The 22921-nt window shown below is 42.7% G+C and overlaps 9 protein-coding genes and 1 non-coding gene across 11 annotated transcripts; 3 read left to right on the top strand and 7 right to left on the bottom strand.

The window, feature by feature from the left end:
• The first annotated feature begins 1193 nt into the window (after positions 1 to 1193).
• LOC145699251 (uncharacterized) lies at positions 1194 to 2671 on the top strand. The gene is made up of 3 exons (XM_081776511.1): positions 1194 to 1475; positions 1518 to 2291; positions 2335 to 2671. The coding sequence occupies exons 1-2, from the start codon at positions 1278 to 1280 to the stop codon at positions 1986 to 1988; spliced, it is 669 nt and encodes a 222-aa protein (XP_081632637.1). The 5' UTR covers positions 1194 to 1277; the 3' UTR covers positions 1989 to 2291; positions 2335 to 2671.
• Positions 2672 to 2700: 29 nt separating this feature from the next.
• On the top strand, positions 2701 to 5143 carry LOC145699253 (uncharacterized). 2 transcript variants are annotated; one of them, XM_081776512.1, is made up of 3 exons: positions 2701 to 2930; positions 2973 to 3674; positions 4757 to 4817. In XM_081776512.1, the coding sequence occupies exons 1-2, from the start codon at positions 2733 to 2735 to the stop codon at positions 3480 to 3482; spliced, it is 708 nt and encodes a 235-aa protein (XP_081632638.1). In that variant the 5' UTR covers positions 2701 to 2732; the 3' UTR covers positions 3483 to 3674; positions 4757 to 4817. The 2 variants fall into 2 exon arrangements, with proteins under 2 accessions (XP_081632638.1, XP_081632639.1); XM_081776513.1 differs by lacking the exon at positions 2701 to 2930 and adding an exon at positions 4859 to 5143 and having other exon boundaries at positions 3482 to 3674.
• A 65-nt stretch (positions 5144 to 5208) lies between these two features.
• Positions 5209 to 8609, bottom strand: LOC145700174 (uncharacterized). Its single transcript, XM_081777426.1, has 6 exons — positions 6383 to 8609; positions 6163 to 6342; positions 5898 to 6121; positions 5727 to 5858; positions 5457 to 5681; positions 5209 to 5412 (listed from the first exon to the last, which is right to left on the bottom strand). Exons 1-6 carry the CDS (start codon positions 8519 to 8521, stop codon positions 5313 to 5315), a joined length of 3000 nt encoding a protein of 999 aa, XP_081633552.1. The 5' UTR covers positions 8522 to 8609; the 3' UTR covers positions 5209 to 5312.
• Positions 8610 to 8614: 5 nt separating this feature from the next.
• On the bottom strand, positions 8615 to 12961 carry LOC145697952 (uncharacterized). The gene is made up of 9 exons (XM_081775158.1): positions 12865 to 12961; positions 12588 to 12646; positions 12365 to 12483; positions 12081 to 12165; positions 11759 to 11872; positions 10502 to 10611; positions 10023 to 10456; positions 8685 to 9953; positions 8615 to 8640 (listed from the first exon to the last, which is right to left on the bottom strand). The coding sequence occupies exons 1-9, from the start codon at positions 12941 to 12943 to the stop codon at positions 8615 to 8617; spliced, it is 2295 nt and encodes a 764-aa protein (XP_081631284.1). The 5' UTR covers positions 12944 to 12961.
• A 23-nt stretch (positions 12962 to 12984) lies between these two features.
• Positions 12985 to 15936, bottom strand: LOC145697953 (ligand of Numb protein X 2-like). Its single transcript, XM_081775159.1, has 8 exons — positions 15630 to 15936; positions 15106 to 15584; positions 14775 to 15059; positions 14550 to 14733; positions 14257 to 14508; positions 13686 to 14196; positions 13460 to 13640; positions 12985 to 13404 (listed from the first exon to the last, which is right to left on the bottom strand). The coding sequence occupies exons 1-8, from the start codon at positions 15881 to 15883 to the stop codon at positions 13223 to 13225; spliced, it is 2328 nt and encodes a 775-aa protein (XP_081631285.1). The 5' UTR covers positions 15884 to 15936; the 3' UTR covers positions 12985 to 13222.
• Positions 15937 to 15965: 29 nt separating this feature from the next.
• TRNAD-GUC (transfer RNA aspartic acid (anticodon GUC)) lies at positions 15966 to 16037 on the bottom strand. The gene has a single exon. It is a non-coding gene; the product is annotated as a tRNA-Asp (tRNA).
• Positions 16038 to 16587: 550 nt separating this feature from the next.
• On the bottom strand, positions 16588 to 17521 carry LOC145697134 (glucose-induced degradation protein 4 homolog). The gene is made up of 3 exons (XM_081774292.1): positions 17358 to 17521; positions 16963 to 17264; positions 16588 to 16810 (listed from the first exon to the last, which is right to left on the bottom strand). The coding sequence occupies exons 1-3, from the start codon at positions 17519 to 17521 to the stop codon at positions 16659 to 16661; spliced, it is 618 nt and encodes a 205-aa protein (XP_081630418.1). The 3' UTR covers positions 16588 to 16658.
• Positions 17522 to 17590: 69 nt separating this feature from the next.
• LOC145697954 (putative ATP-dependent RNA helicase DDX20) lies at positions 17591 to 20200 on the bottom strand. The gene is made up of 5 exons (XM_081775160.1): positions 19894 to 20200; positions 19444 to 19848; positions 19046 to 19364; positions 17911 to 18962; positions 17591 to 17848 (listed from the first exon to the last, which is right to left on the bottom strand). The coding sequence occupies exons 1-5, from the start codon at positions 20092 to 20094 to the stop codon at positions 17591 to 17593; spliced, it is 2235 nt and encodes a 744-aa protein (XP_081631286.1). The 5' UTR covers positions 20095 to 20200.
• On the bottom strand, positions 20151 to 20648 carry LOC145697956 (cyclic pyranopterin monophosphate synthase-like). Its single transcript, XM_081775161.1, has 2 exons — positions 20349 to 20648; positions 20151 to 20210 (listed from the first exon to the last, which is right to left on the bottom strand). Exons 1-2 carry the CDS (start codon positions 20646 to 20648, stop codon positions 20151 to 20153), a joined length of 360 nt encoding a protein of 119 aa, XP_081631287.1.
• Positions 20649 to 21326: 678 nt separating this feature from the next.
• Positions 21327 to 22683, top strand: LOC145700206 (ADP-ribosylation factor 1-like 2). The gene is made up of 5 exons (XM_081777464.1): positions 21327 to 21502; positions 21855 to 21965; positions 22006 to 22130; positions 22179 to 22262; positions 22327 to 22683. The coding sequence occupies exons 1-5, from the start codon at positions 21355 to 21357 to the stop codon at positions 22402 to 22404; spliced, it is 546 nt and encodes a 181-aa protein (XP_081633590.1). The 5' UTR covers positions 21327 to 21354; the 3' UTR covers positions 22405 to 22683.
• Positions 22684 to 22921: the final 238 nt, after the last annotated feature.

Consider the following 22921-nt stretch of genomic DNA (forward strand, 5'->3'; position numbering starts at 1 on the left):
CGCATTCTAAGCAAAAAGTAATTCATTTTTAATGCGCGCGGCTGGTGGTGCTGATAAGTATATAGACTTAGTATCGCCGCTGTTGTGTAAAATTTAACTTGTATCTACCATATATTTTTGTTGCCGTTGATTTTACGCTCGTTCTTATTTTTTGTCAGCGTTTTCAATTTTGAAAATGGTTCCTTTTTTTTCTGATTTCAGATGCTAGTGGCTAGTCGTTGACCTTCTAAAATGAGCTTGTAGTCCTGTTTAATATAAATAAAAAATGACAAGAAAAAACTTGATAAATGACGGTTGCTCATTGATAGAACTAATGTATTGCCCTTGATCCTGTCATTGATCCCCTCTAGTTCCCTCTTCTGCTGGACAACTTGTCAATAATAAGCACCAAAGCACCGCGAAAAGTGTCGAAAACAACGGAGGATTTGTCTTGTTAACACCGCGCCAGGGGGTTAGAATTGTTAAATTGATAAGTCAGCCACGTTCCTGTTAAATATTTAGAGAAATATAATTTTTCTGCTTTCAGAAAGGAACAAGAAAAAGAGGCTCGCTTGGTTTTACGATATCATATCGTTGATAAAGTAATGTCGCTGGAACTTCCTGTCCATTTTATTAGATAGAGACAAAGCTCATGCATCGGAAGTAGTCTTTTGTCTCCACTTGAAACTTTGTTGGTTTTGAAGAACATTCCATTTGAAGAACGACAAAGCATTAATTTGCCACGTACCAGCTTTCGATTCGAGGCTTTTTCGGAACTTTGCGGAAATGCCGGCAAACTGTCAAAGTCAAAATTGCAGGTTATGAAAGATTCCGTTCAAAGAAAGAGTTCGTGGGTGAAAAAATAGTGCTTTTTCAGCAGAATCTTTTTCCATCGCCGGCGATGACGAAAACTCCATCGCATAGATGGTTCATTCCGGAGACGGCTGTGGTGATATCGCGACCGATAGCTTGGTCATTCTGGCCATCAAATTTCATTCACATTCTTATCGCATATTATTCATAGAAACGTGCCTTGGATTCAATTTTTCAAAGGCTTGGAAGAATTTTGAAGCACGCTATCGGTGATAAGGAGCGCCTTAGTTATCCAAAAAAGGGTCGTTCCTGGTGAGCGGCGGGAACACACGCTCTCAAGAAATCCGGGGAGGGCGCTCTCTTCTTTTTAGCGCGCGCCCATTGGTTTTCTAGACTGGCGCGTTCCCCCCGCAGTCACCCGCTGTTCGGAGCTCCCAGAGAGACAGAAAGGTTTTCTACAGCAGAAAGACGATCGGGCTCTCAAGATGAAGACAGTCGAGACTTACAAAGAGATCGAAAAGCGCCTGGAACAGATCAGCAATGACGAAATGAACGATGAATCATTGCCGCATCAAAACATGCTTTTCATCACGAAACATGAAAAAGAAAAGCCTGGACGGATGAGAATCGTTCAAGATACAAGCTACTGGTTTAGGTACCCAGATGGCCTCAGAAAATTCAAGGTGAGCTTCCTTTATGTTTTCGCTTTTGCTGAGACCTTTTAGGTCGGCCCGATTCAAGACGAAAACCAGCCGGAAGACATCAAATCAGACGAGTTTCCAATCGGCCTCCAGTGCCGCGATCCAGCTTGCGCTGCTCGAGGAGTCATCTACGTCACCGATGCTGATTTGAGGGGCGAAAAGAGGACTTACAACAAAGTTGGAAACCACTACCGCTCATCCGACTGTGACATCGACCAGACCTACCCAAAGCGATCGCTCTTCGAGTGCTACTCACGAGTCAGCATCAACGGCGACCATTCTTGCAAAGGAATCAAGATGAAAGACGGCTTGACCGATGTGGTACGAGATCATATCTTGGCGCGTGAGAAGATGCCTGATTTTCCGGAAGAGGACGAATACGGCTACTACGTATTTACTCCGATCGAGGACAAAGTTAACAGAATGATCGATGACGAAGACTACGAAATGCGCAAATCGGAACACAAAAAGCTTTGTGAAATAGGAAAGGATTGAAAATTATTCAATTTCTTATGGCAATATTTTTAACTCAAATCAAAGACATTTTAAATCCTCAAAAGACTTCGACGAAAAGGAAATCGGACGAATTTGCAAAATTCAACTCAAGCGACTGGAGTTCCAAGAATCGCTAAAGAAGACGCTTTCTCGTATGCAGAAAATCCATCCAGGAGTTTGCTCTGACCCGGCCAATGTAGAAGCTTACCTGAAAATGGAGGAACTCCCTCTTGGTGCCAGCTACTGCAATACAGAGGAAACAAACGGAAAGAAAAAGAAAGCTCAAAAATCAAAAAAGAAGAAGTAAGTCGAATAGTTGCCATTTTTATCTACTGAAAACTTTAAGAACACCTGAAGATCAAGCTTGGAAGCCAGGTTCTTCTACAGAGAAAAGCATCAAGAAGAAGAAAGATCGGAAAAGAAAGCAAACTGAGCGCGCGGATGAGGACTCGGCTGAGGAAGGACCTTCGAAGAAACGCAAACCAAAGAAATCATAAACGAATTTTTCATACTCCTGCAGTCCTCATGCTTATTTTTATCAATCCCTCTGAAAAACATCGTTAGGATTTGTAAATTTATAACTGAAAAATCTGATGCATTCAAACTGAAAAACAATCTACACTGCTTATTTTATTTTGACCACACTAAAATTATACTGACAAATTCAGAAATAAAAGCTTACGGTTATAGAAGATGTTAACATTTGTAAAAGTTTTAGACAGTATTGAGAAAGTCTACTTATTCATGATGAGGTCGGTCGAGTCGTACACAGAGATCGAAAAGCGACTTGAAGAAATATCTGCTCTTGAAAATCATGACACCATTACCCATCGGAATATGCTGTTCATCACGAAACACGAAAAAGAAAAGCCTGGAAGGATGAGAATCGTTCAAGATACAAGCTACTGGTTTTGGTATCCGGATGGTCTTCGAAAATACAAGGTCGGTTTCTTCCATGTTTTCGCTTTTGCTGAGACTTTTTAGGTTGGCCCGATTCAAGACGAAAACCAGCCAGAAGACGTCAAATCGAACGAGTGTCCAATCGGCCTCCAGTGCCGCGATCCGGCTTGCGCTGCTCGAGGAGTCATTTACGTCACTGATGCTGATTTGAGGGGCAAAAAGAGGACTTACGACAAAGTTGGAAACTACTACCATTCATCCGACTGCGACATCGACCAGACGTACCCAAAGCGCTCGCTCTTTGAGTGCTACTCACGAGTCAGCATTAGTGGCGATCATTCTTGCAAAGCAATCAAGATCAAAGACGGATTGACCGACGTGGTACGAGATCATGTCTTGGCGCGTGAGAAGATGCCCGATCTTCCCGAAAAAGACGAATTCGGCTATCAAATATTTCATTCGATCGAAGACAAAGTTTATGAAATGTTCGAATGCGAAAACTGGGAAATACTGAGACGCAAGAAGCTTTATGAAATAGGGAAGGATTATAAATTTGTAGATTTTCTTTTGGCAAAACAATTGTTTTCATCTTGAATCAAAAACGTTTGGAATCCTCAAAAGGCTTCGACAGAATGGAAATCGGACGAATTTGCAAAGTTCAACTAAAGCGACTTGAGTTTCAGCAAACGAAAAAAATCTGCTATGAAAATATGCGCGAATGTATGCCAGGAGTGTCTGATCTTCCAGAAGACTCGCCTTTTTTCAAGATCGAGGAACTACCTCTTGGTGCTAGCCTAGGTCTCGAAATCCGGGTGCTTTCGCTGTGGCGGGAAAGTGGTGGCGCGCGCACTGCCGCGGCGGGAGCGGAGGAGAAAAAATGCCGCACAAACGCGCTCGAGGCAGATTTTCTCACTTTCAGCTTTCAGCGGGCGGGCGCCCAAACATGCAAATAGGGCGCGATTCGCGCGCTTTCCTGGGGCAAGGGTTTTTTAGGAACGCGAGAGCCCCTATTTCTCATTCCCAGCTGGTCGAAATATAACGTAGTGTTCTTATCATTTTTATATGAATACCGTATTCGGAATACGTCATTTAACCTGCTGATTGAATATTGAAAATGATTTGGCAAAAAACTTCAATATTGAAAACTCAAAATAAATTTTTCGAAGAGGTAAATCATATAGTCTATATGATATAGAGCACGCCTTACCGTGTCATTAATTTTTCGAAATGTTGTTTATCAGACACTTTTCTTGCGGCCCCCGATAGATAAATTTTCCAGATTCTTCCTCTCGTGCAAAATCGTCAGATAAGAGAGTGAAACTGACAGCGCACTGCGCAGGGAGGCAAAAAAGCATTAGGGCGCGCCATAATCTCAGTGGGTGCTTACTATGACCCAGTACTCGGAATCAGATGCAAATAACACCGGGTGATTAACAAAAAAGAGGTTCCCGAAGTAGTAGGTTCATTTTCGCTAAGATTTTTTGAGAAGAAAAATTAGCAGGTGACCTGGAAAACTTGGGTGAAAAATCGCTCCATTTTAGAGGAATTCTTAAGCCTACCAATTCTTAAGCCTTCCGATTCTTAAAACTTCCATAAGATTTTCAATAAGCTTAGTTAAATCTTAGAAGACTGAGCGCGCGGCTTGCCTTCTTAGCGCGCTACTCGCTGCCCGAGAACACGACTCGCATCGCCCCGCGCGACTCCCCGCACAACCCCCTTCGCGCTAGGCACAAATCCCGCCGCGGCGAATTTTTCGGATCCGCCTCCGATTATTCGCGGCGAATTTTCGATTTCCTCCAGCGCGCGGAGGCAGCGAGGGCGCCATTAGTCTCCCGCCACAGCGAAAGCACCCGGATTTCGAGACCTAGGTGCTAGCTACAGTAATGCAGAGCAAAGCGGCCAGAAAAAGAAAACTCAGAAGTCGAAGAAGTAAGCCAAATCGTTGTCATTTTTTATTTTAAAACTTTAAGAAAAACTGATGAAGATCCAGCATGGAGACCAGGTTCTTCAAAAGCGAAAACGACCAAGAAGAAGAATGATCGGAAAAGAAAACAAGCTGACCGCGCGGATGAGGACTCGGCTGAGGAAGGAACTTCAAAGAAAGGAAAGCCAAAGAAAGCATAAACGAAGTTATCATTCTCCCGCAGTCGCTTATCGTTACTTTTATCAATTATTTATCAATTGAAAAAATTACCTGCGAGAATCTCAATTACTGAATATCAAATATTTTCAAACTGCAAAAATGAATAAATTCAACAAGAATAAAATCCAATCGAATAATTCACTTGATTTTAAAGCTTTTGAAAATATATATTATTAAAATTTGTACAGAAAGGCAGTAGAGGTCAATAATGCGCTATTATTGGAAGTATAAAATAAGAAAGAAAAGCTGAGTCGAGGATTGATAAATATGAATTGTTGGATTTATAAGGCCAGGTCGTCGAGCGTGACCACGTGGTCGAGAAAGGCGTGTCTTTTCAGAACGCTGACAGAAGGTCGTACGTCGGGATTGAAGCTGAAGCATCTGAAGTATTATTTTTAGATGTTTTTCTTGGGGGTGGGCTTTACTTTTTGAGGAAGGTCTTTGCATTCTGCGCGAAAAAGGGGTATCCTGTGAATTCCATGATTTCGCCGTGATACTTCATCGGGTCATTCCTTTCTCGCAGCTGATAGAGGATCGAGATGTCCTGGAGAATCTTGCCTCCTTTCGTCCACGGCAATTTACCGGTGATCATTTCCAATACGGTGCAGCCGATCGACCAAACGTCGCTTGACCTCCCATAGCCGGATTTTCTAAAAGTTTCCCGTCAAAAATCATTCGTGAAAGAGGACACTTACTCATGGACTTCTGGTGCAGCGTAGTGGAAAGTGCAGCCTTTGGCTCCTTGAGCAGGGGTTCCGATGTTTGTTTGCACATTCAAGTCGTCTGCGATTTGATGAGCGCTGCCGAAGTCACCGAGTTTGACATGGCTAAATTTAATTATTTCGAGTTTAGGCAAAATGATTTACTAGTATTGGCCTTGACGCTTGAGGAAGACATTGGAGGGCTTGATGTCTCTGTGGACCCAACTGTTTGTGTGCATGTATTCCACTGCATCCATTAGCTGGGTCGTGTAGGCAATGATCATCGTCGGCGAAATCCCGTTGCGCGCTTCTTTGTCCAGCGTCATTTCGCAGTACTCGAACATCAGGAAGAAGGTGCGAAGATCGTTTTTAATCGAGTCAGAGTCTTCCTAAAGAATACAGTCAGACAACGTTTTTCGAGAGAACTTACATAATATTGCCCGTAGTAGAGAACAATGTTTTTATGATGGAGCAGCTCGTTCGCCAGAATTTCTATGTAGAGATAGTGAGTCAGCTCCTCGATGGTTTTGTTGTGCTTCTTTATTTCCTTGATGACAACTTGATCACCGTTGTCACGACGAGTTCCAAGGTGAACCTTTCCAAACGCACCCTGTAATCAGTTTCAGACAGGCAACTTTGCGTATTCTTACCTGTGCGATGTTGTCACGAATGATGACAAAGTCAAAGTTGATCTTCTTTCCGTTGTTCTCAGGGACATCATCGGAGTCTTCGTCCTCATCGTAATACTCCGTAAGAACGCGCCCAACAGTTTTCTTTTCTCTATCCTTTTCCGTCCTCGCTGTGTCTAATTTGACGGCGGACAAGCGGCATCTATTCCTGAAAGACTTCTTGCCCTCGCCGCCCAGGTCAGTGCTAGCTTGGCTCAAGAGCTTTGGGCGGTTATCAACAGCCTTTGCTCCATCTCCAGTCTCTTTCTTTTTGTCGAACGCTTTCATAATCCTGTCGATGTGATCTCGATACATTTGCTCGTCCTGGCGCTTGAGCTTTTGCAAGAAGCTGTCATCAAGGTGTTTGTGTTCCAAGGTCGCTGGTCCGGTTCGAAGATTAGACTTGTACTGCTCCTCTGTCGCATAGGAGCGCATTTTCTTTGTTTCAAAAGTCGTCCAGTCGTAGAAGATTTCCAGCGCCAGTTTCTGATAAGATTGATAGAACGCGTGCTTCGAATTGAATTCGTTGATTGGCTTTCGCGTCAGTTTCTTCATTTCAGTGAAATATGAATTGTTCAGGCTTTCGTACAGGCGCCGAATTGCATTTGGATATTCCTTTTCGAGGTAGTCGAGATTCTCCTGGTGAAAAAACTTTTCGTCTTCGCTGGAAGCCCTGTCCTTGACATCGAGCAAGGCATTTTGAATCTCGCTGAATACGCGGAGCTGCTCGTTGATCACATTTTGGACAGTCTTCGTTGTTTTCAAAACAGAGTCGCGAAGACGCTGGACCATATTCTTGGCATCTTTGGTAATTCCCGTCTGTTTTACGACCAGCTCAAGGTAGTCTCTGAAATCCTGAGTAAAAGATCGCTCATTTCCTGGATTTATCGTGAGAATGTAGAGCTCGCATTCGGCTTGCATGTCGATATCGAAGATTGGCGTGATTCGATATGCGTCTGGCTTGATTTCGAAGATTTTACCAGTCCATTTCAAGTCCGGAAGTGCAGATTTTCGGAAGATAAAGATACCATCATCGTAATGCCACTCTGACGCGGTACCTTCGATCGACTGAGTCGCCTGACTGTTCTGCGAGTAACCAGCCTCTGTGCCTTGAGAATCGTTGAAAGAGCTGTTCATCGTTTGTTGCGAGTCAAAGAGGCAATCTGACGTAGCGCTCTCTTGACTAGCCCTGGCGCTTATTTGGCTTTCCATTTCGATCGTCATTGCTTTCCTTGGTTCTGGGAATTCAAACGCGCTTTTTTTCGCATAAGGCGAGGCGATTTGAGTAGAGCCAGTGAAGCCTGTATCCAGCTCGGAAAAAGCACGACGCGTGGTTTTCAGAAAATGTCGCGGCTCATCATCCTGGTCGAGAATCATGGCGATCGGACCTCCATGAAACATTGTTCCGTCAACGGTGTTGTCGATTCGAACAAGTAGATCTTTCGTAACCGGAGTGACAGTTTCAACGCGTTGCATCAAATCAAACAGCTCTTCTAGTACTGTACTCTTTCCATTTACAAATCGATCGATTGTTTCCGAGTGGCAGAAAATCCAAAAGTCGGAATCGTTGTCATTCAGTACTCTCACCATGCAAAAGTCCTGATTGAGCAGGTACTGCGAAATGTCCCTTCCCGCAGTCTTTTTCAATCGATAACCAATCGCTTTTTCGGCGATTTCTCGGAGATAAAACGCAAATTGAAAGACACCTCGGGCTTCGTTATCAACGAATGTGTTCTTGCCAACTCGAAGGTTGTGGAGCATTTGTTGTAAAATTTCTTTCTGGACTCGGTCTCTGAAGTTTTCTTGGTCTTCCGGCTCACTTGGGACGCGATCGAAGCTGATTCCATTAGGCAAGGTGATTTGGGGCTTTCTCAAGTCTTTCTCGTTTGTGATGTTGAGAAAGTCATCGAGATGCTTGAGCTGGGTCTTAATAATTCTCTCGTTGCACCATTCTTGTAGGACATCCATTAAAACGACTGCTTTATCCTGGAACAGGTCCATAATCCGCGGCTTTGTTGAGATATGCATTCGTCGAGAAAGATCTTTGAACCTTTTCATCTCGAACTTGAGCACGTGACCAAGAGACTCGGCATCAGATTCGAACAGCGAAATGTTGTTCATACGCTGGAGAATATTGTGAAGATCGAAATCTTTCGATAAGAGGTGAACTTTAGGAGGAATAACAACCTTGTCGTAGTAACATTTCAAGGCCTTTCAAAATGGATAAAGATGGATCCTCGCTGTCCGAGACTCTCAGAATAAAGCAAAAAGCCGGTCATAAAACGCGATTTAGTTATTTTCTTTATCCTTTCCTTTTTGAAATTTGATTTCAATTCGTAGATAGTGTTGAAAAGCAAATCGCTGGTTGAGGAGTGTTCGGTAAGCGCCAATGTTTCGATGCAGAAGATAGTGACGGCACACTGATCGAAGACGGGGTGGAATTCTGCGATGAAATTGGAATGGTCGGCAGTGCAAGAACTGATGCTCTCGAACTTCTCGAGCACATGTTTGCAGAGAGTCATTGGGAAACGAGCGAGTGTTACGAGTAGGAATGTATAAAGACCATTGAGATTTGGCAACCATTCTGGCAGGGGATAGGCATCTGGGTTGAATTCGTTGTGTACATAGCGTATTCTGATGTTTCGAAGCGACGATTCCAGCCAAGTAGAATTCATCTCGACCGAGATGTTTCGCTCGAAAACATCAGCAAGCGTGAGATCCATGACGTTTGGGATCCCGTTTTTGTTGTTTTTCGAGGACACTAGTTTTTCAAGGTCGGTGTGGAGCTCATCTTGGCCTTCTAAGTAAGGCCTGACTTTGAGTAGAAACGAGATCAGCTTCTCCAAGATGGAATGATTGATGATTCGGTAGGGTTCTTGCACACGAGATTTTCCACTTCTGGAGCGAGAACTCGAATTATTAGAGCTGGCCATCATCATCAAAGTCGTAGTCGACAATTTCGTCAAGCGGGAGATATGATTTTGCAAGCTTTCTACGAACACTCTTTGGCAAAATGGACTTTCCGGGTTCGCCTCTTTTTCGCTTTTGTTTATCTGCTCTTTCAACCAGTACTTGAAGTTCTCAGTCGTTCCTCCACTAATGTCGTATTGCTGGCTTTCAAGTTCGGTCAGGTTCGTCGGTTGAAAGGAATCAATGACTTTGGATACGTGACGCTCGAAGATAGTCATGAATCCAGTGGCGATGTTCATCCAAGAAAGCGCTTTTGCTTCTTCTTTCAAGAATGACTTTAGTTGGGTCGTATCATTTCGTGGATCATGGACTTCTTCGAGAAAACACTTTTCATGAGGGAAGAGCGTTTTCAGCTCGCCAAGACTTTCGAATGTCTCTTCGATCCAAAGAGCATTAAGTTGTGTGTTGAGAATCTCATAAATGAACATGTCGTGACGAGGAATGCAGGCAGGTTCGCTCATGTACGAGCTAAAGCGGCTGATTGTTCTAGGTGTTGCTTCCAAGCTCTCATTTTGCGACTTGGTCATTTGAGTTTCGGTCTCAAGATCGTTAAATCGCGAGGCGAGCTGTGAAATATCGAGACCTTTAACAAATGTTACTCACAAAGAACATGGCTAATAGATACTACGAGACTGCTATTGAAATTTCTTACCCGATGAGCTTTTTGTCTCGTCAAAACTAGGCCGTTCGCTGGCTGAGGTATTCGACCTGCTTCGAGAAGAAGGCGTGAGTGGAGGAGTCGCCACTTCCATATCATGAGAAGGCGAGGTCGGGTCAATGTCTGTAGCATCGGTCGAATAGTCTTCATCGTCGTAGTCGATTTTCAAAATGCGACCGAATTTCTTCCTCTGGATCGCGAACGGCCGATGCTCATTCGGTATCGAAACCATAGCTGCTAGCTCTTTGAATTGAGCATGCGGTCCAAAGGATTCACTGAATCGCTTCTTTCTGAAGAAATCATCGAAATCCGCGCTTCGAACTTGCGCAGTCCGCCTCTTGTCTCCATTTGAATAGTCGAAGACATAGATCTCGCGCCAGAAGTTCTTCATGTTTTCCTTTACATTTTGACTTGGTTCTAGTGTACATCTAAAAGTCAAGAGTTGATATGATACTTTTGCCAAGGACGCGAACCTCCGACGCTGGCTTTGGGACCGTCCGTCCGGCTGCTTATTCTTGGAAGGGGTGTTATCTTTCCACTTTTTTATATATTGTTTCAGATTGACGATCGTTCCAATCTTATCCTAACAGAGAAATTTTGTTTTAGCACCCTAGTAGTTCACCAATTTAAAGCTACTCGTCACCCAGTTTTTTTTTTGTCTAGGAAGCAAGGAAAACTCAAACATACTAAAAAATCTGGGACGAGAAAAAGCCGCAAACCTCTTTCAAGCCGACGCTCGATCTAAAGACTCTGCGTTTATTGATAACGTCTTTGACATCCATCAAGTGTTTGACATCACGACAAAGGCAAAGAATACTGTTTGGCTTTTATGTTGGTCGGTAAGAGTGATGGAAGTTTTGAAACTTGAAATCAACGAGGAGGACCCAACCTTTGAAGCAAAATTCTCGACAAAATCGTCTAACTCCGCGTCATTAGAAAATTCTCTGAGCACACGCGGCTGCAAATGTTCATAAAGTTTCAAAAGTTCCGCTTCAACAGTTTTCCAGGATAGCCCTCTTAGGAAAAAGCCCTCGTTATTCTATATTTATCCAGCAATTATGTTCTGAGAAGCAAAAAGTGAACACGGTGTTGCTGCTAATCAAATAGATATTGCCTCCTGGGAGAGGAGAATTCGAGGGAAAGGGGTTTATCGGAGTTTTATTCTTCCCGCGAAACGCTCTCAGAATTAATGCTAGCTTTTTAATTGTCCGACTTGTCTTTTGTTTTCTTGACAAAAGGAAGGCTTTATGTTATCCTGGAGAAGGTGCGAGTCACTTTTATTCTTTGTGAACATTCTCTTTTTCCGGATTATCTGATGACTGGAAGTATTAATTTCTGGCGCTGTCTGTGGCCTAGTGATCGTAAGATCATTTCTATTGTGAATGCTTCGAATCAGCATCGTAAACGGGCTCTCTTCTGTTATAAAATTCATAATTACACTTTTCTTCCTAAAAAGCTTTCAAAAAAGAATAAGATTTGCGGCTTGGAAAAAGCTTGAGCTTTGAAAGTCAGGCGGGTTAAGTCCCAGCTAAATGTCGTTTAAAAAGTCACAACAAGAATAATCCCACCAAATTACTCGAACAAGGAGCGTGCGAGTCATGAACAGCTCATTATTTTTTCCGCTTGCTAATAGATTTGTCTCTCTTTTATCTGATATTTATGAACGTAATTATTTAATGACAAAAATGCACACCCAGTTGAATTCACTAGAGCTCGATAACACCCGCTACCTTTAGTTTACGAGGTCGCCCAGCCCCTTTGCCAGTCTTTGACCAGAAAAGTTTTCGTAATTTGCGAAGTTCGCGATCATCAGTGGCTCCTTGTTCTTCGTTGTTTCGATCTATCTGAAATTCAATGTTAAAAAAATTGAACATCAAGTCCTCTTTTTTTCTTTTTTTGACGAAAAATGGGACTCTTTACAAATCACGCCCATTGATGATCGTTAATCTATTGTCATACTAATAGAAATCTTTTCATCAATCAAAATCAAGGACATCCTATCGTAGATCATGTTCTCTTCTATGATATCAAAGATGATAGAAGACGAAATACCTCTTGGTCACAGTCTGGTCCATAACAGGGAGGAAGTTTGGCAGTAATAGTTCGTCGGCTTCTTTCAGAAATTCGACGGATTCGTCTTCTAGGTTTCTTGGCTGGTGGGGGTTCCTCGTCACTACTAGAAGTTTCCCCTTGAAGCTCAAACATAATCAACTCTAAATCGAAATAGGCTAGGGAAAAATTCGCAAATCCTCTTTTGCGAATATTTGAGAGAAATTCGAAATTTGCAAATCGTATAGTTTCGCAAATAAGCAAAAAACAGCACAAGCAAAACCTTCCTTGGGACAGTAGAAGTCATTGCACTTTCAGGGTCGTACTTTGCGATGTGGCGATTTGATTTGCGAATAGCATTTTTCTTCATCTTGAGCTTCCTGGCCGATCGGATTTGCTGCTCTCGCTTTTTAGGGAAAAGAAAAAACGAATCACCAATTGATAGCCCACAATTATTTCTACGATAGTTCAAATATTTGACCCAGAAACGACTGTTTTTCAACTCCTTTCCTGGCTCTTTCTCGAAGATGTCGAGGATATACTCATGCGATCTGAGTCCATATCGTTGTCTAATTAGTCAAATAAACAGGTGAGATAAATAAATGTTTTTGACAAAGATGAGAAAATGACACCAAATGCTCGAACAAGAAGAAACTGTCACCATTTGACAACTTTCATACTTACGGAATCGATTTAACACAGTGTAATACTCCAATTGATTTGGTTCTTGATAAAGATATATTCAAATGTCTGAGAAACAGAGCCCTTGCTTCAAATCTAAACTTACCAATAAGAGACTCAGGTGGGCCACTAGATCTTCTGGGCCCACCTTCCTTCGTTTTCGTCTTCTTGCGCTTTTCCGACATGATTCACTACATTTTCCTAAATCAAGTTTTCAATTTCAAACTTTCAAATTTTGAATCATATTGCAGTTAAACCTCAAATTGTAACGTAAGCGTTTGAAATCAATAATTGTTTTTGTCAGAACTAAAAGAGAAGAAAGGCCAGTAAGGAATGAAATTGGAAAGAACAAGAATAGTAGCAGTTTAAAGTTAAAAGTATGAACTAGGATAAGATAAAAATAAAAAGACAGGGAAGAATCTTTTGTTACAGAAATTCTAAAAAGAGAGCGTAAAAAGATAGCGCTAAACAAGACAGCCAGGCCAGGAAATGAACGTAAGTCGCACCGAGTTGGCAGATAATAGATCTCTTATTTCTTCTTGACTGGAGTCGGTGATTTTGTTTCCATTTACGGCGAGGATTTCATCACCTGAGCGTAAATACGCGCTCGCTGCGGCTCCGCCCGGGGAGCAAAATTTCACGAGCACTGAAAAAATCGAATAAATCTCTGAAATTATCATCGTTTGTTTTTTTTTATTTACCTGGCTCGCTTTCTCCGCCGACAATGGACAGTCCGAGGCCGTGAATATCCTGACGCTTTATTGTAGTCTCGCGATAAATAATGAACTTTGGGGGCAATGCCAGCCAGTGCCGCCAAGTAGGGGACCAGATGTTGTTTCGGTAGGAAGCCATTTCTTCTCGATCTCGATGTTTATAATCGAACTGGAAAATTGAAATTATAATTATTAGAAAAACCTCTGAATTTACCTCGCAAAGAACGAGTTGAATTTCCTTCTCTTTCTTGGCAATATCTTTAAGCAGTTCAACAACTTGGTTGTGCCTCATTGATCCGACCTTTTTCTTGTTGATTGAAACAATAAGATCACCAGGTTTGACCCTCCCGTCGCGTGCTAAAATCCCCGAGCGGGAGATCTCCAGCACAAAGACAGGCAAATCGCCGAGTATCGAACCCAGTCCACCGGCGACGCCAAGACCGAGGGTTTCACCCGGTTGTTTTCTAACAACAATCACTTTCTCCCTATGTTTACTCTTGACAGTCGAGTATTGACGAGCAGTCACTTGGTCAGGAATGACCAAATGGGGACGATCAGGATTTGAGCTCATCGTCCGGGCGGTGCGGGATATTGATAAATTAATTTTATCGTGATTTCTCAGTCGGGAGATTTCCTTTGCTGCTTCCTCGGAACTCCGAACAGCGATGTTGCCAACTTTCAGGAGATAGTCGCCGACTTGGAGACGTTTGTCGTGGTAAGCTAGACTTTCAAAGAAGTTTTCAAAGTCGAAAATTCCTTTTTATAATCTTTTCGAAACCCCTTTCCTTCCAGGAACGACTTCATAAATCACCACGCGATCCATGACATTGTACAACTTGACGCCAACTTGCTGATTCGGCGCTTTCGGGATCGTAAGCGTGTGTTTCTCCTCAATATCATAGCCGGTTTGTCGAACAAGACTGAGGATCAGTTCTCGTTTTTCTCGACCGATGACTTCCGCGCAGCTTTTGGCGAAAATCGTCACCGCTTCGGAATGATTTAGTCCATCCATTGTTCTGCCGTTGATTTTCATTATTCTACGAATCATTAATACGAAATCCTCATGAAAATGCCTTACCTATCTCCAGATTTGATCAACCCTACTCTACCAACAACAGTATCAGGCAAAACATGCTGAACAAAGATCCCTCTCAAAGGCGTGTCAGATCCCCCAACGATGCAAACGCCGCAAGTTCCAGTTGATTCCGAAACAGGGACTCTTATGTCAACGACTTTGTCGATCTTTGGCGATGTCGGCGGCGCTAGAATTTCACTTGAGAAGCTTTTAAGAGAAAGGAGGAACCTTGAATGACCATGTTTGAGTATCCACGATTGCTGCTTCCGAGCGAGTCGTCAGAAGTTTCAAGAGTGAAGGCGTCGTTCAAATTGGGTGTGGATCGAGAGTCGACTTGAGCGAGATTGTCGACGCTCCCAAATCTGGAATTTCGCGTCGATCGATCAACAAGAGAGCGCTGAGCTGGCGCCGTGTAAGTATTTAGATTTGCTGCAACTGCTGCTGCTGCTGCTGGAGGTGGTGGAGCAGGACGTCTGGAGCCAGATCGATCGTCGGTGTTTGTTCGACGACTTTCTGAATTTGGCTTATTCGGGGTTTTCTTTAATTATGTTTCCGCTACCTTGGTAAATGTTAATTCTTTCAATATCCCTCTCGATCGCGGCTGCAATGTCGATGGCTGGATCTGGACCAGCCAGATTCTCAACACTTCTCGATCTGTTTCTACCTTGCCTTCTTGAGGAAGAGCTTCCCTGATCCAAATTCTCTCTCGACCGACTTCTCCCTCCTCGATCAGAATTCAGCTGGTCACGTGATCTACTTCGCTGATCGAGTCGATCGCGGCTTTTCTTCCAACGCTGCGGCTTCAGACGATCTCGCGATCTTTCCCGGCCTCGGCTGTTTTGTTCGTAAGCGAAGTCATTTTCTCCGGATTTGAGCCTGTGCTTCGTTGGAGAAGATAAGGCAGCTTTTGAGGTGGGAGCTTCAGTTTTTTCTTCCGGCGGTTTGAGGCGGCACTTTGCCAGGTGATCGGAGAGGAGACTTCGTTCCGTTTGGTACTGGCATTTTGGACAGATTACTGTCATTTTATCGCACAAGCGCCTAATATTTAATGGGTAGAGGTTGATTTGGAGCCCAAGGGTTTACCTCAGACTAAGAGAAGAATCCCTACAGTCAGTTACTGTAGCTGGCTTGCGATCCTGCGGACAGTGTGGCGTCTTCCTCAAGTAGGGAAGAATACATGCTCGGCAAAAAGTATGACAACATGGCAAATCTGTCGGATTCAAAAAAGGAGAGAGGCAAATCGGACAACACAAATCTTCATCCGCTTCTTGGACGAAATCGTAGACATGGGGTCCCTTGGGATGGGTAGCTGCGCAGACGATACACTCGACATTCATGTACAAATTTCATTCATAATTTTCTAAAGCATAATCGTCAAAAAAACAGTAAGTTGAGGAAAAAACGAAGAGAAAAAAAATGCTCCGTGTCGGGGAATCGAACCCCGGTCGCCCGCGTGACAGGCGGGAATACTCACCACTATACTAACACGGATCTGGGGAAGGTTCGAAAAAGGTACTATTTGAAATGATTCTAGGACATCGAAAATACAATTACCGCAGTTGCCAGTCGTTTTAGAGTCGGAATGTTATTAGATCAGATTTTCGCTCTCTAGAATGCCTAAAATGAAAAGATATTCTAGAGCATTCTAGAGAGCTTCAACCTGATCTGACAAAATTCCGATAAATTTCAATTTAGCATTTGTTTTTATTCCTAAAAATAGCGTCACGATAATAACTATCTATTAAATTATTTGTCGGTCAAAAATTCTCCGGTTTCTCTCGCCGGCAAATGGTCAGTTCCAAAAAAATCATAAAAATATTTAAACGACGCACAGTGTTTTTGAGCGCTGCCAAAAACATCACTCAGACCAGCCACTTGATCTAATTCAATTTCGCCCGTCAGGGCCAAAAAGTAAAAATTCTTGATCAGACCGCGCGAACGGCCGCGTGCACTCATCGTTTACCAAATTACAAATTTGAAATTAGCCACAATTTCAAATATTATTACTCGTAAAGGAAGAATCGTAAAAAGGAGCTTTTGAATGGTATAAACATGTAATCTTCAGAAAGAAAGGAAAAAAGAGATACTTTGAGACTCAGTTCGTAATTTTTTTTACAGAAATTGAAATGCAGAAGAGGAGTTTTTCTTTTCCAATTGTAGGGTTAACAGCTGATCGGGCTCGGAGTCCTTGGCGTAGTAATAGCCACGGATGGCGCCGGTACTTTTCGACAGGGCGATGTAGTAAAACCCTTCATACGAGGCACCTAGATATTTTTACTGTTTGAAAAGTGCAATTGTTTCAAAAATAGGGGGATCGAAAATTATCGCAGTTTTAACCAATCAGAATGCTCAAAAACAGCCTCCAGCCAATCAGATTGCTAGATCAATTTCCATCGATTCCGAATCGGTTTCTTACCTTCAATATCCTTAACCCTATGATCCGGCAAGCAAAACTGCTCCTTCCACCTCATAAACAGCGCTGGCGACTCTTCCACCTTCGAATGATCAAAGTCGTCGTTGTTGAAACTTTCCTTGAAGCATTTGAATTCTTCAAACTTGCTCCAATGCGATTTGTCCTTTCCATAATCGACGTCCCATTTGCGCGTCAAGAACGAATACTTTTTCCCAATTATTTCTCCCGTAAAGAAAGTCTCGATTTCTGGATTTTTCTCCGTCAAGCCGCGAATTCTCAGCCGTCCGCACAGATTTGAATGCGTCCTACAATGAAGAATGAAATGAAATTTAAACTTTTTCAGACCCTGACTCAGGTTTTTTACACAGGTTGCCGACCCCAGGCTAATAGACACTTACCAATTGATATCATCAATTCTGACTTCGATATTGTAAGTGTTCTTTTGGGACTCTTGCTGGCCTTTGTAAAATGCACCAGGGTAGATATTCGAATCTATAGCTCCGTGAGGGGGTTTAAAGCTCTCCCCGAGACACAGATTCATTTCATCGTCGAAGCAAGGCATCTAAAATCAACCATTTAAAATCTCGTTTGCTTGAAGATAAATGGAGGAAAATGTTTAGTTGAACTTTTTCTAAGCAGTGAAAGAGCGAGAGCTTCTATGATACGCCAGCCAGCGACTTTTCAGCGCGGCGTATCGGTCAACAAATGGAATAAAATTGCTTCTACTTTCGTGCTCTTCGATTTCTTGACCATGATCATCATCATCCTCGTCAGAGCAACTGGTGCTTTCTTCCAATTCAGAATCGGAGATTTCTGAATTTTTAGAAGCTTCTGATTCTCTTTGAATGATGCCGAAATCGAAATCGTCTTGGATAGCTTTTGGCATTAGCTTTTCTTCTTTCGGTTGAAAAACAAATTCAACAAAACATTTACTCTAAGATGCTTTTCAACAGTTCCTGGTATTTTCTCTTCGTCAACTTCTTCTTCCTTCTCATAATCTTTTTCGGAGCTACTTTCGGCCTCACTAGAATCGAGAGTTTCTACCTCATCTTCATCCTCATAATCTTCCTTTTCCCATTCTTTTTCTCCCCTTGGCTTGACCGTTCTCCTCCACTCCTTGAACTCCTCATCCGTCATCTTGTCAATCGAATCGAGCAACTTTTCCGTATCCGCTTCCGCCGAATTTTCCACCCTCGGCCGAGGAACACCGAGCGTCTCCCAAATCGGCGGGATCCGATTCTCCGTGCTTCGATTTCTCCCTCCCCGAGCGAAGGGTGTTTGAAAGTCCAGTCGTTTCTTTACAGGTTTTCTTATTGGACCTGGTTTGCTTATTGGACTTAACTTTACTGCTTCGCTGGAACTCATGCAGTCGCTCAGGCTTTGATCCGCGGCATCGTGAGGCTTGGATTCTTCGATCATCGGAACACCACCATTATCTTCATCCTCCCTCTCGTCCTCCTCTTTTTCTCCGATCTTCAGAATAATCGCATCACCAGAAGAACCAACATTTAGTAACCCGTTCAAACTCTTTTCCGGACTTTCCGCTTTTTCTATTTCAATTTGCGGCATTTCTAATTGAATAGCTTCCGTTTCAATCGTTTCTTCTGGTCCCTTGAAATGCTCTTTTTCCTGTTCTTTGATCTTGTGTCCAGATTCCAAGCGATCGTTGATCGTTTTAACCAATTTCTGCTGATCCATGTGAACGATTTCGTCATACTTCATAAACCTCGCGAAGTCCTTGTATCTCTCCAAATCAGCGTTGTTGATCGCGATTTGAATCGACTCCCCATGTCCGCCAAAACGCCCCGATCTTCCAACTCGATGGGACATGTTCGCATTGTCTTTTGACGGATCAATGTGGATGATCAAGTCGGCGTGGTGGGAATCTAACCCGCGGCAGGCAAGATCTGTGGCGACTAGAATCGTCGTGTTCTTGTCGACTAGTTGCTCCCAGGCTTGAGTTCGGTCACGCTGGTCGAGTGAGCCGGAAAGGTGAAAATCAGGTTTTACAAATTGAAATTTTCATTCTTTACATGAGAAAAAGAGAGAAAATTTTAGCTTTTATAAAACCTTATCAAAGTATTAGACCAGCCCTTTGCATTCAAATACAACGAAGCACTTTGCGCAAAAGAATGCGAACTGGCAAAGACAAAGCACTGCTGAAATTTGATGCTTTCAATCAGTTCCAAAAGGATATCGCGCTTCTTCTCCACTTCCGGTCGGTATAGAATCGAATTGTAGACCTTCTGAAGACTAACGTTCTTTGAGCGGATCATAATTGGCTCGTGGCACTTCAGCTGGTGGAGCATCTTTGGCAAATCATCGGGGAAAGTAGCTGAAGTGCAGATTGTTTGGAGCTTTTTCACGAGCATGCCATCTCGGATGTTTTTCAATTGATGCCTGTTTCAGAGTCTTTTTGAGGTAGAAGAAATGCGAGAAGCTGCTTGTACTTCAAGATTGCCAAAAGAAAAATCATACCTATCATCCCTCGAACTCGGAAGAGGCTTCTCGATTTTGACTTAAAAATGACCCTTTCATGAAATCCCTCACAGAAAGCAATTGATCAGCTTCGTCCAAGACCAAAATTTCCGTGCTTGAAATATGAAGCGCTCCTCGCGAAGCCAAGTCCAGCGTTCTTCCCGGAGTGCCAACGACAATCTGCGGCTTCTTGTGGTGAAGTTGGCGCTTTTGACTGACCATGGAATCGCCACCGATTGCCAGAAGAACTTGCGTCTTGGAGTTGAGAAGGGAGCAGAGAGTTGCGTGGATTTGGAGAGCGATTTCTCGTGTTGGAGTCAAAACGACGGCTTGGATTCGGTTTGATTCAAAGTTTACTTTTTCCAGGATCGCGATGCAGAAAACGAGCGTCTTTCCAGTCCCGGATTTAGACTTTTAAAAAAGTTAGAAATCAATCTTTTTGAGAAAAAAAAGCACCTGAATGACGACATTTTTCCCAGTCAAGACACTCGGCAACGCTGCTTCCTGCAACTTCGATTGCCAAGTGTAATTGCTCTTTGTCAGCGCCTTCATTAGCCAGCTTTTCAGGTAGAGCTGCTCAAAGCTCAAATTGGACCCGTGAACATCTCCGCTTCGCAAATGACCCAACGCATTTTGTCCTTTTCCATACGACGTCATTCTGAAAGTGCGACTTTTGAAGAGGAGGATAGATTTTGAAGAAGATTGAGAGGGAATTATTCAGAAGAATTGAAATCGCCCGACTTTCCACCAGTTTTTGATTTGAGCTTCGTTTGCTTTTATCAGAGTTCGGGGACGAAAACCAATCAAAATGCTTAAAAAATGTCTTTAGCCAATCAAAATTGAAGAATTGAAAATATTTTTTCGACCAAATTTTTGTAATAAAAATTCTCATTTTTATTTTCTTTTCGAACTCTTTCCTGAATGACAGCAGTTTTGTCGACAGCTTTGACCATGTCATAAATCGTCAGCGAAGCAACAGAAGCCCCCGTCAGCGCTTCCATCTCAATCCCAGTCTTTCCAAAAGTCTTGGCGAAGCATTCGACCAAAATCGAGCAGTTTTCTTCGTCAAAATCAAAGGAAATGTCAACTTTGTCAATCGGAATATTGTGGCAGAGAGGAATCAGCTCAGAAGTCTTCTTGGCGCCTTGAATTCCGGCGATTCTAGCGACGGATAGAACGTCTCCTTTTGACAGCTGATTGTCGACTATCATCTGGTAGCATTCATCTGAGACTTTTATCGAAGAAAAAGCGACGGCAGTACGAACTGTTGGCAGTTTTTCGGTCACCTGTTAAAAAGGGATGAAGATTTTGAACATTTTTCTTGGAAAAATGAATTATTTTCAATCCCTTTCCGAAACCATATTCGCTTTTCCAGCCGAATTGATGTGTGAAAATTTCTTCGCCGCAAGATTCGCCACTGTTCGCCTCATTTTTCGCTTCGTTCTTTTCCTCTGTCGAAGGTTTCAAAGTTCAAATTTTCGACCATTTTCTCGTTTCGCCATTTCCGACAAAATATTGGTTCGATCCTCGTTCTCCGCGCCAATTGGCTCGTTCCTTGGGCCACGGAGAATTGAATGTTAGTTTCAGAGTTTATGGCTTTTGGTTATTTTTTTCGTTGTTTAGAGAAATGAACGCCATAATAACGGTAGATTTCAAGTTCAAGTGCGTTTTAGTGAAAGTTCGAAAAGTCAAAAGTTGAAACGAAAAGGAAGAATCGATCCTGGCTTATTCATTTTATCAATAATTCGCGGCGAAAACAGATCGCGCCAATCCAGAGCGTTTCTATCGGGCCTACTTCCCTTCTTTTTCAATTTTTTTTACAACATTTCTTGAAGAGAAAAATCGTTTCCAGAATAACTGTTGTCTACGTGCTTTTTTATTTTGTCTATTTGAAAATTGAACATCCTTTTTGAAGCAATGGGAAACGTATTCGGCGACCTGTTCCGGAATCTCTTCGGCAAGAAAGAGATGAGGATCTTGATGGTCGGTCTCGATGCTGCCGGTAAAACCACCATTTTATACAAACTCAAGCTTGGCGAAATCGTCACTACTATCCCTACTATCGGTAAGTTCGTTTCATTCATGCTGTGAGAGATTTACTGTTTGTCTTTCGTTTCCAAAGGCAATAATAGACGTCCTTCAGCTTTTGATGCCTTTGTCCAACAGAGAGCAATTCGATAAATTGAAAATTTTCAACCCTAAAATGCCGAAAAATGCTCAAGTTTTTCTGCATTTTATGATCCAAAATTCTCAATTTTTCGACCTGCTGTCTGTTAGACAGAGGCATGAAAAGCTGCAGGAATTTTATTTTTGACTTTGATAACAAAATACATGCAGTAGATCTCTTTTTGTATGTGTATTGACGAAATATGTTAAAAATCGATCGAAGAGCCCCACTTTTCAATTGAACTTTTCAGGTTTTAATGTCGAAACTGTTGAATACAAAAACATCTCGTTTACTGTCTGGGACGTCGGTGGACAGGACAAGATCCGACCTCTCTGGAGACACTACTTCCAGAACACTCAAGGTACGGAAATCATGATTGAGACGATTGATGATGTGGTTAGGTCTTATTTTCGTTGTTGATTCCAACGATCGAGAGCGAGTCGGAGAAGCGCGAGAAGAGCTCATGAGAATGCTCAACGAAGACGAACTCAGGGATGCCGTCCTTCTTGTCTTTGCCAACAAACAGGTTAGATAGCGCAGTCGGAAAAAGGGATGATCAATGTATCTTTCGTAGGATTTGCCAAATGCGATGAACGCAGCAGAAATAACAGACAAACTCGGTCTTCATAATCTCAGGCAAAGAAAATGGCACACACAGGTAAGCAACAATCACCAATTTATTGGAAAACTTAACCCATCGTCGATTTAACCCGTTTTTCAAGGCAACTTGCGCGACCTCAGGAGACGGTCTTTACGAAGGTCTGGACTGGCTCTCCGCTCAGCTTCAAAACTCCCGATAAACTCTTCAGAAAAAAATAAACAAAAAAGATAGATAAAAAATGCTTTACACTTGTTGTCTCCCGTGATCATTTTCTCGATGTTCGAAACGTCCAAACGTCGCCTAGAATCTTCTTTTCAATTCTCTAATCCTTTGAACCAACTTCACAGTATTTCATCTGACAGTAACAGTATTTCCCCTGTATTCATCCTATCACCCTTTTTATTCTACATGTAAGAATGGATCTCCGATTCTTCTTGGATAATTGCAATAATAAAATCAAAACCGCTTCTGTTCAAAATTATTATCAACACACAAAAATCAACTATTGTTTTTTCGCAGATTATTCAGATGTCCAGGCTTTTCTCAAAAAATATCACAATCCCCTCCAGTCTGGGCTTAGCAACCTGTGTAGAAACCTGAGCCAGGGTACTGAAAACGTAAATTGAGTTCTGCAGAACCCTGACTCAGGTTTCTACACAGGTTACCGAGCCCACCTTCAAGTTGCATTTTCTACGAGACCTCGAAAAGCTTCGCTT

Source organism: Oikopleura dioica, chromosome 2 (assembly GCF_907165135.1).
Source record: "Oikopleura dioica chromosome 2, OKI2018_I68_1.0, whole genome shotgun sequence".
NCBI lineage: Eukaryota > Metazoa > Chordata > Appendicularia > Copelata > Oikopleuridae > Oikopleura > Oikopleura dioica.

Bases quoted from the DNA above. Each gene is read 5' to 3' on its own strand.
- LOC145699251 (XM_081776511.1), top strand. From the start codon at position 1,278: ATGAAGACAGTCGAGACTTACAAAGAGATCGAAAAGCGCCTGGAACAG. The intron at 1,476-1,517 runs GTGAGCTTCCTT...GAGACCTTTTAG, and splicing joins ATGGCCTCAGAAAATTCAAG to GTCGGCCCGATTCAAGACGA.
- LOC145699253 (XM_081776512.1), top strand. From the start codon at position 2,733: ATGATGAGGTCGGTCGAGTCGTACACAGAGATCGAAAAGCGACTTGAA. The intron at 2,931-2,972 runs GTCGGTTTCTTC...GAGACTTTTTAG, and splicing joins ATGGTCTTCGAAAATACAAG to GTTGGCCCGATTCAAGACGA.
- LOC145700174 (XM_081777426.1), bottom strand. From the start codon at position 8,521: ATGAACAACATTTCGCTGTTCGAATCTGATGCCGAGTCTCTTGGTCAC. The intron at 6,122-6,162 runs GTAAGTTCTCTC...TGTATTCTTTAG, and splicing joins TCTACTACGGGCAATATTAT to GAAGACTCTGACTCGATTAA. The intron at 5,859-5,897 runs GTAAATCATTTT...AATTAAATTTAG, and splicing joins AAGCGTCAAGGCCAATACTA to CCATGTCAAACTCGGTGACT.
- LOC145697952 (XM_081775158.1), bottom strand. From the start codon at position 12,943: ATGTCGGAAAAGCGCAAGAAGACGAAAACGAAGGAAGGTGGGCCCAGA. The intron at 12,484-12,587 runs GAAAGGAGTTGA...TTCCCTAAAAAG, and splicing joins CATCTTCGAGAAAGAGCCAG to CGAGAGCAGCAAATCCGATC. The intron at 10,457-10,501 runs GTTCGCGTCCTT...CTTGACTTTTAG, and splicing joins TCCCAAAGCCAGCGTCGGAG to ATGTACACTAGAACCAAGTC.
- LOC145697953 (XM_081775159.1), bottom strand. From the start codon at position 15,883: ATGAATGTCGAGTGTATCGTCTGCGCAGCTACCCATCCCAAGGGACCC. The intron at 14,734-14,774 runs GTTCCTCCTTTC...GTGAAATTCTAG, and splicing joins CTCAAACATGGTCATTCAAG to CGCCGCCGACATCGCCAAAG. The intron at 13,405-13,459 runs GTAAATAAAAAA...CGATTTTTTCAG, and splicing joins CGGCGGAGAAAGCGAGCCAG to TGCTCGTGAAATTTTGCTCC.
- LOC145697134 (XM_081774292.1), bottom strand. From the start codon at position 17,521: ATGCCTTGCTTCGACGATGAAATGAATCTGTGTCTCGGGGAGAGCTTT. The intron at 17,265-17,357 runs GTAAGTGTCTAT...TCTTCATTGTAG, and splicing joins AGAATTGATGATATCAATTG to GACGCATTCAAATCTGTGCG. The intron at 16,811-16,962 runs GTAAGAAACCGA...AAAAATATCTAG, and splicing joins TAGGGTTAAGGATATTGAAG to GTGCCTCGTATGAAGGGTTT.
- LOC145697954 (XM_081775160.1), bottom strand. From the start codon at position 20,094: ATGACGTCGTATGGAAAAGGACAAAATGCGTTGGGTCATTTGCGAAGC. The intron at 18,963-19,045 runs CTAATACTTTGA...AATTTGTAAAAC, and splicing joins TTTGAATGCAAAGGGCTGGT to CTGATTTTCACCTTTCCGGC. The intron at 17,849-17,910 runs GTTGAAAAGCAT...AAAGAAGAAAAG, and splicing joins AAGAGAAAATACCAGGAACT to CTAATGCCAAAAGCTATCCA.
- LOC145697956 (XM_081775161.1), bottom strand. From the start codon at position 20,648: ATGATAGTCGACAATCAGCTGTCAAAAGGAGACGTTCTATCCGTCGCT. The intron at 20,211-20,348 runs GTTCGAAAAGAA...CTCTGATAAAAG, and splicing joins CTGCTGTCATTCAGGAAAGA to CAAACGAAGCTCAAATCAAA.
- LOC145700206 (XM_081777464.1), top strand. From the start codon at position 21,355: ATGGGAAACGTATTCGGCGACCTGTTCCGGAATCTCTTCGGCAAGAAA. The intron at 21,966-22,005 runs GTACGGAAATCA...TGATGTGGTTAG, and splicing joins CTACTTCCAGAACACTCAAG to GTCTTATTTTCGTTGTTGAT. The intron at 22,263-22,326 runs GTAAGCAACAAT...CCGTTTTTCAAG, and splicing joins AAAGAAAATGGCACACACAG to GCAACTTGCGCGACCTCAGG.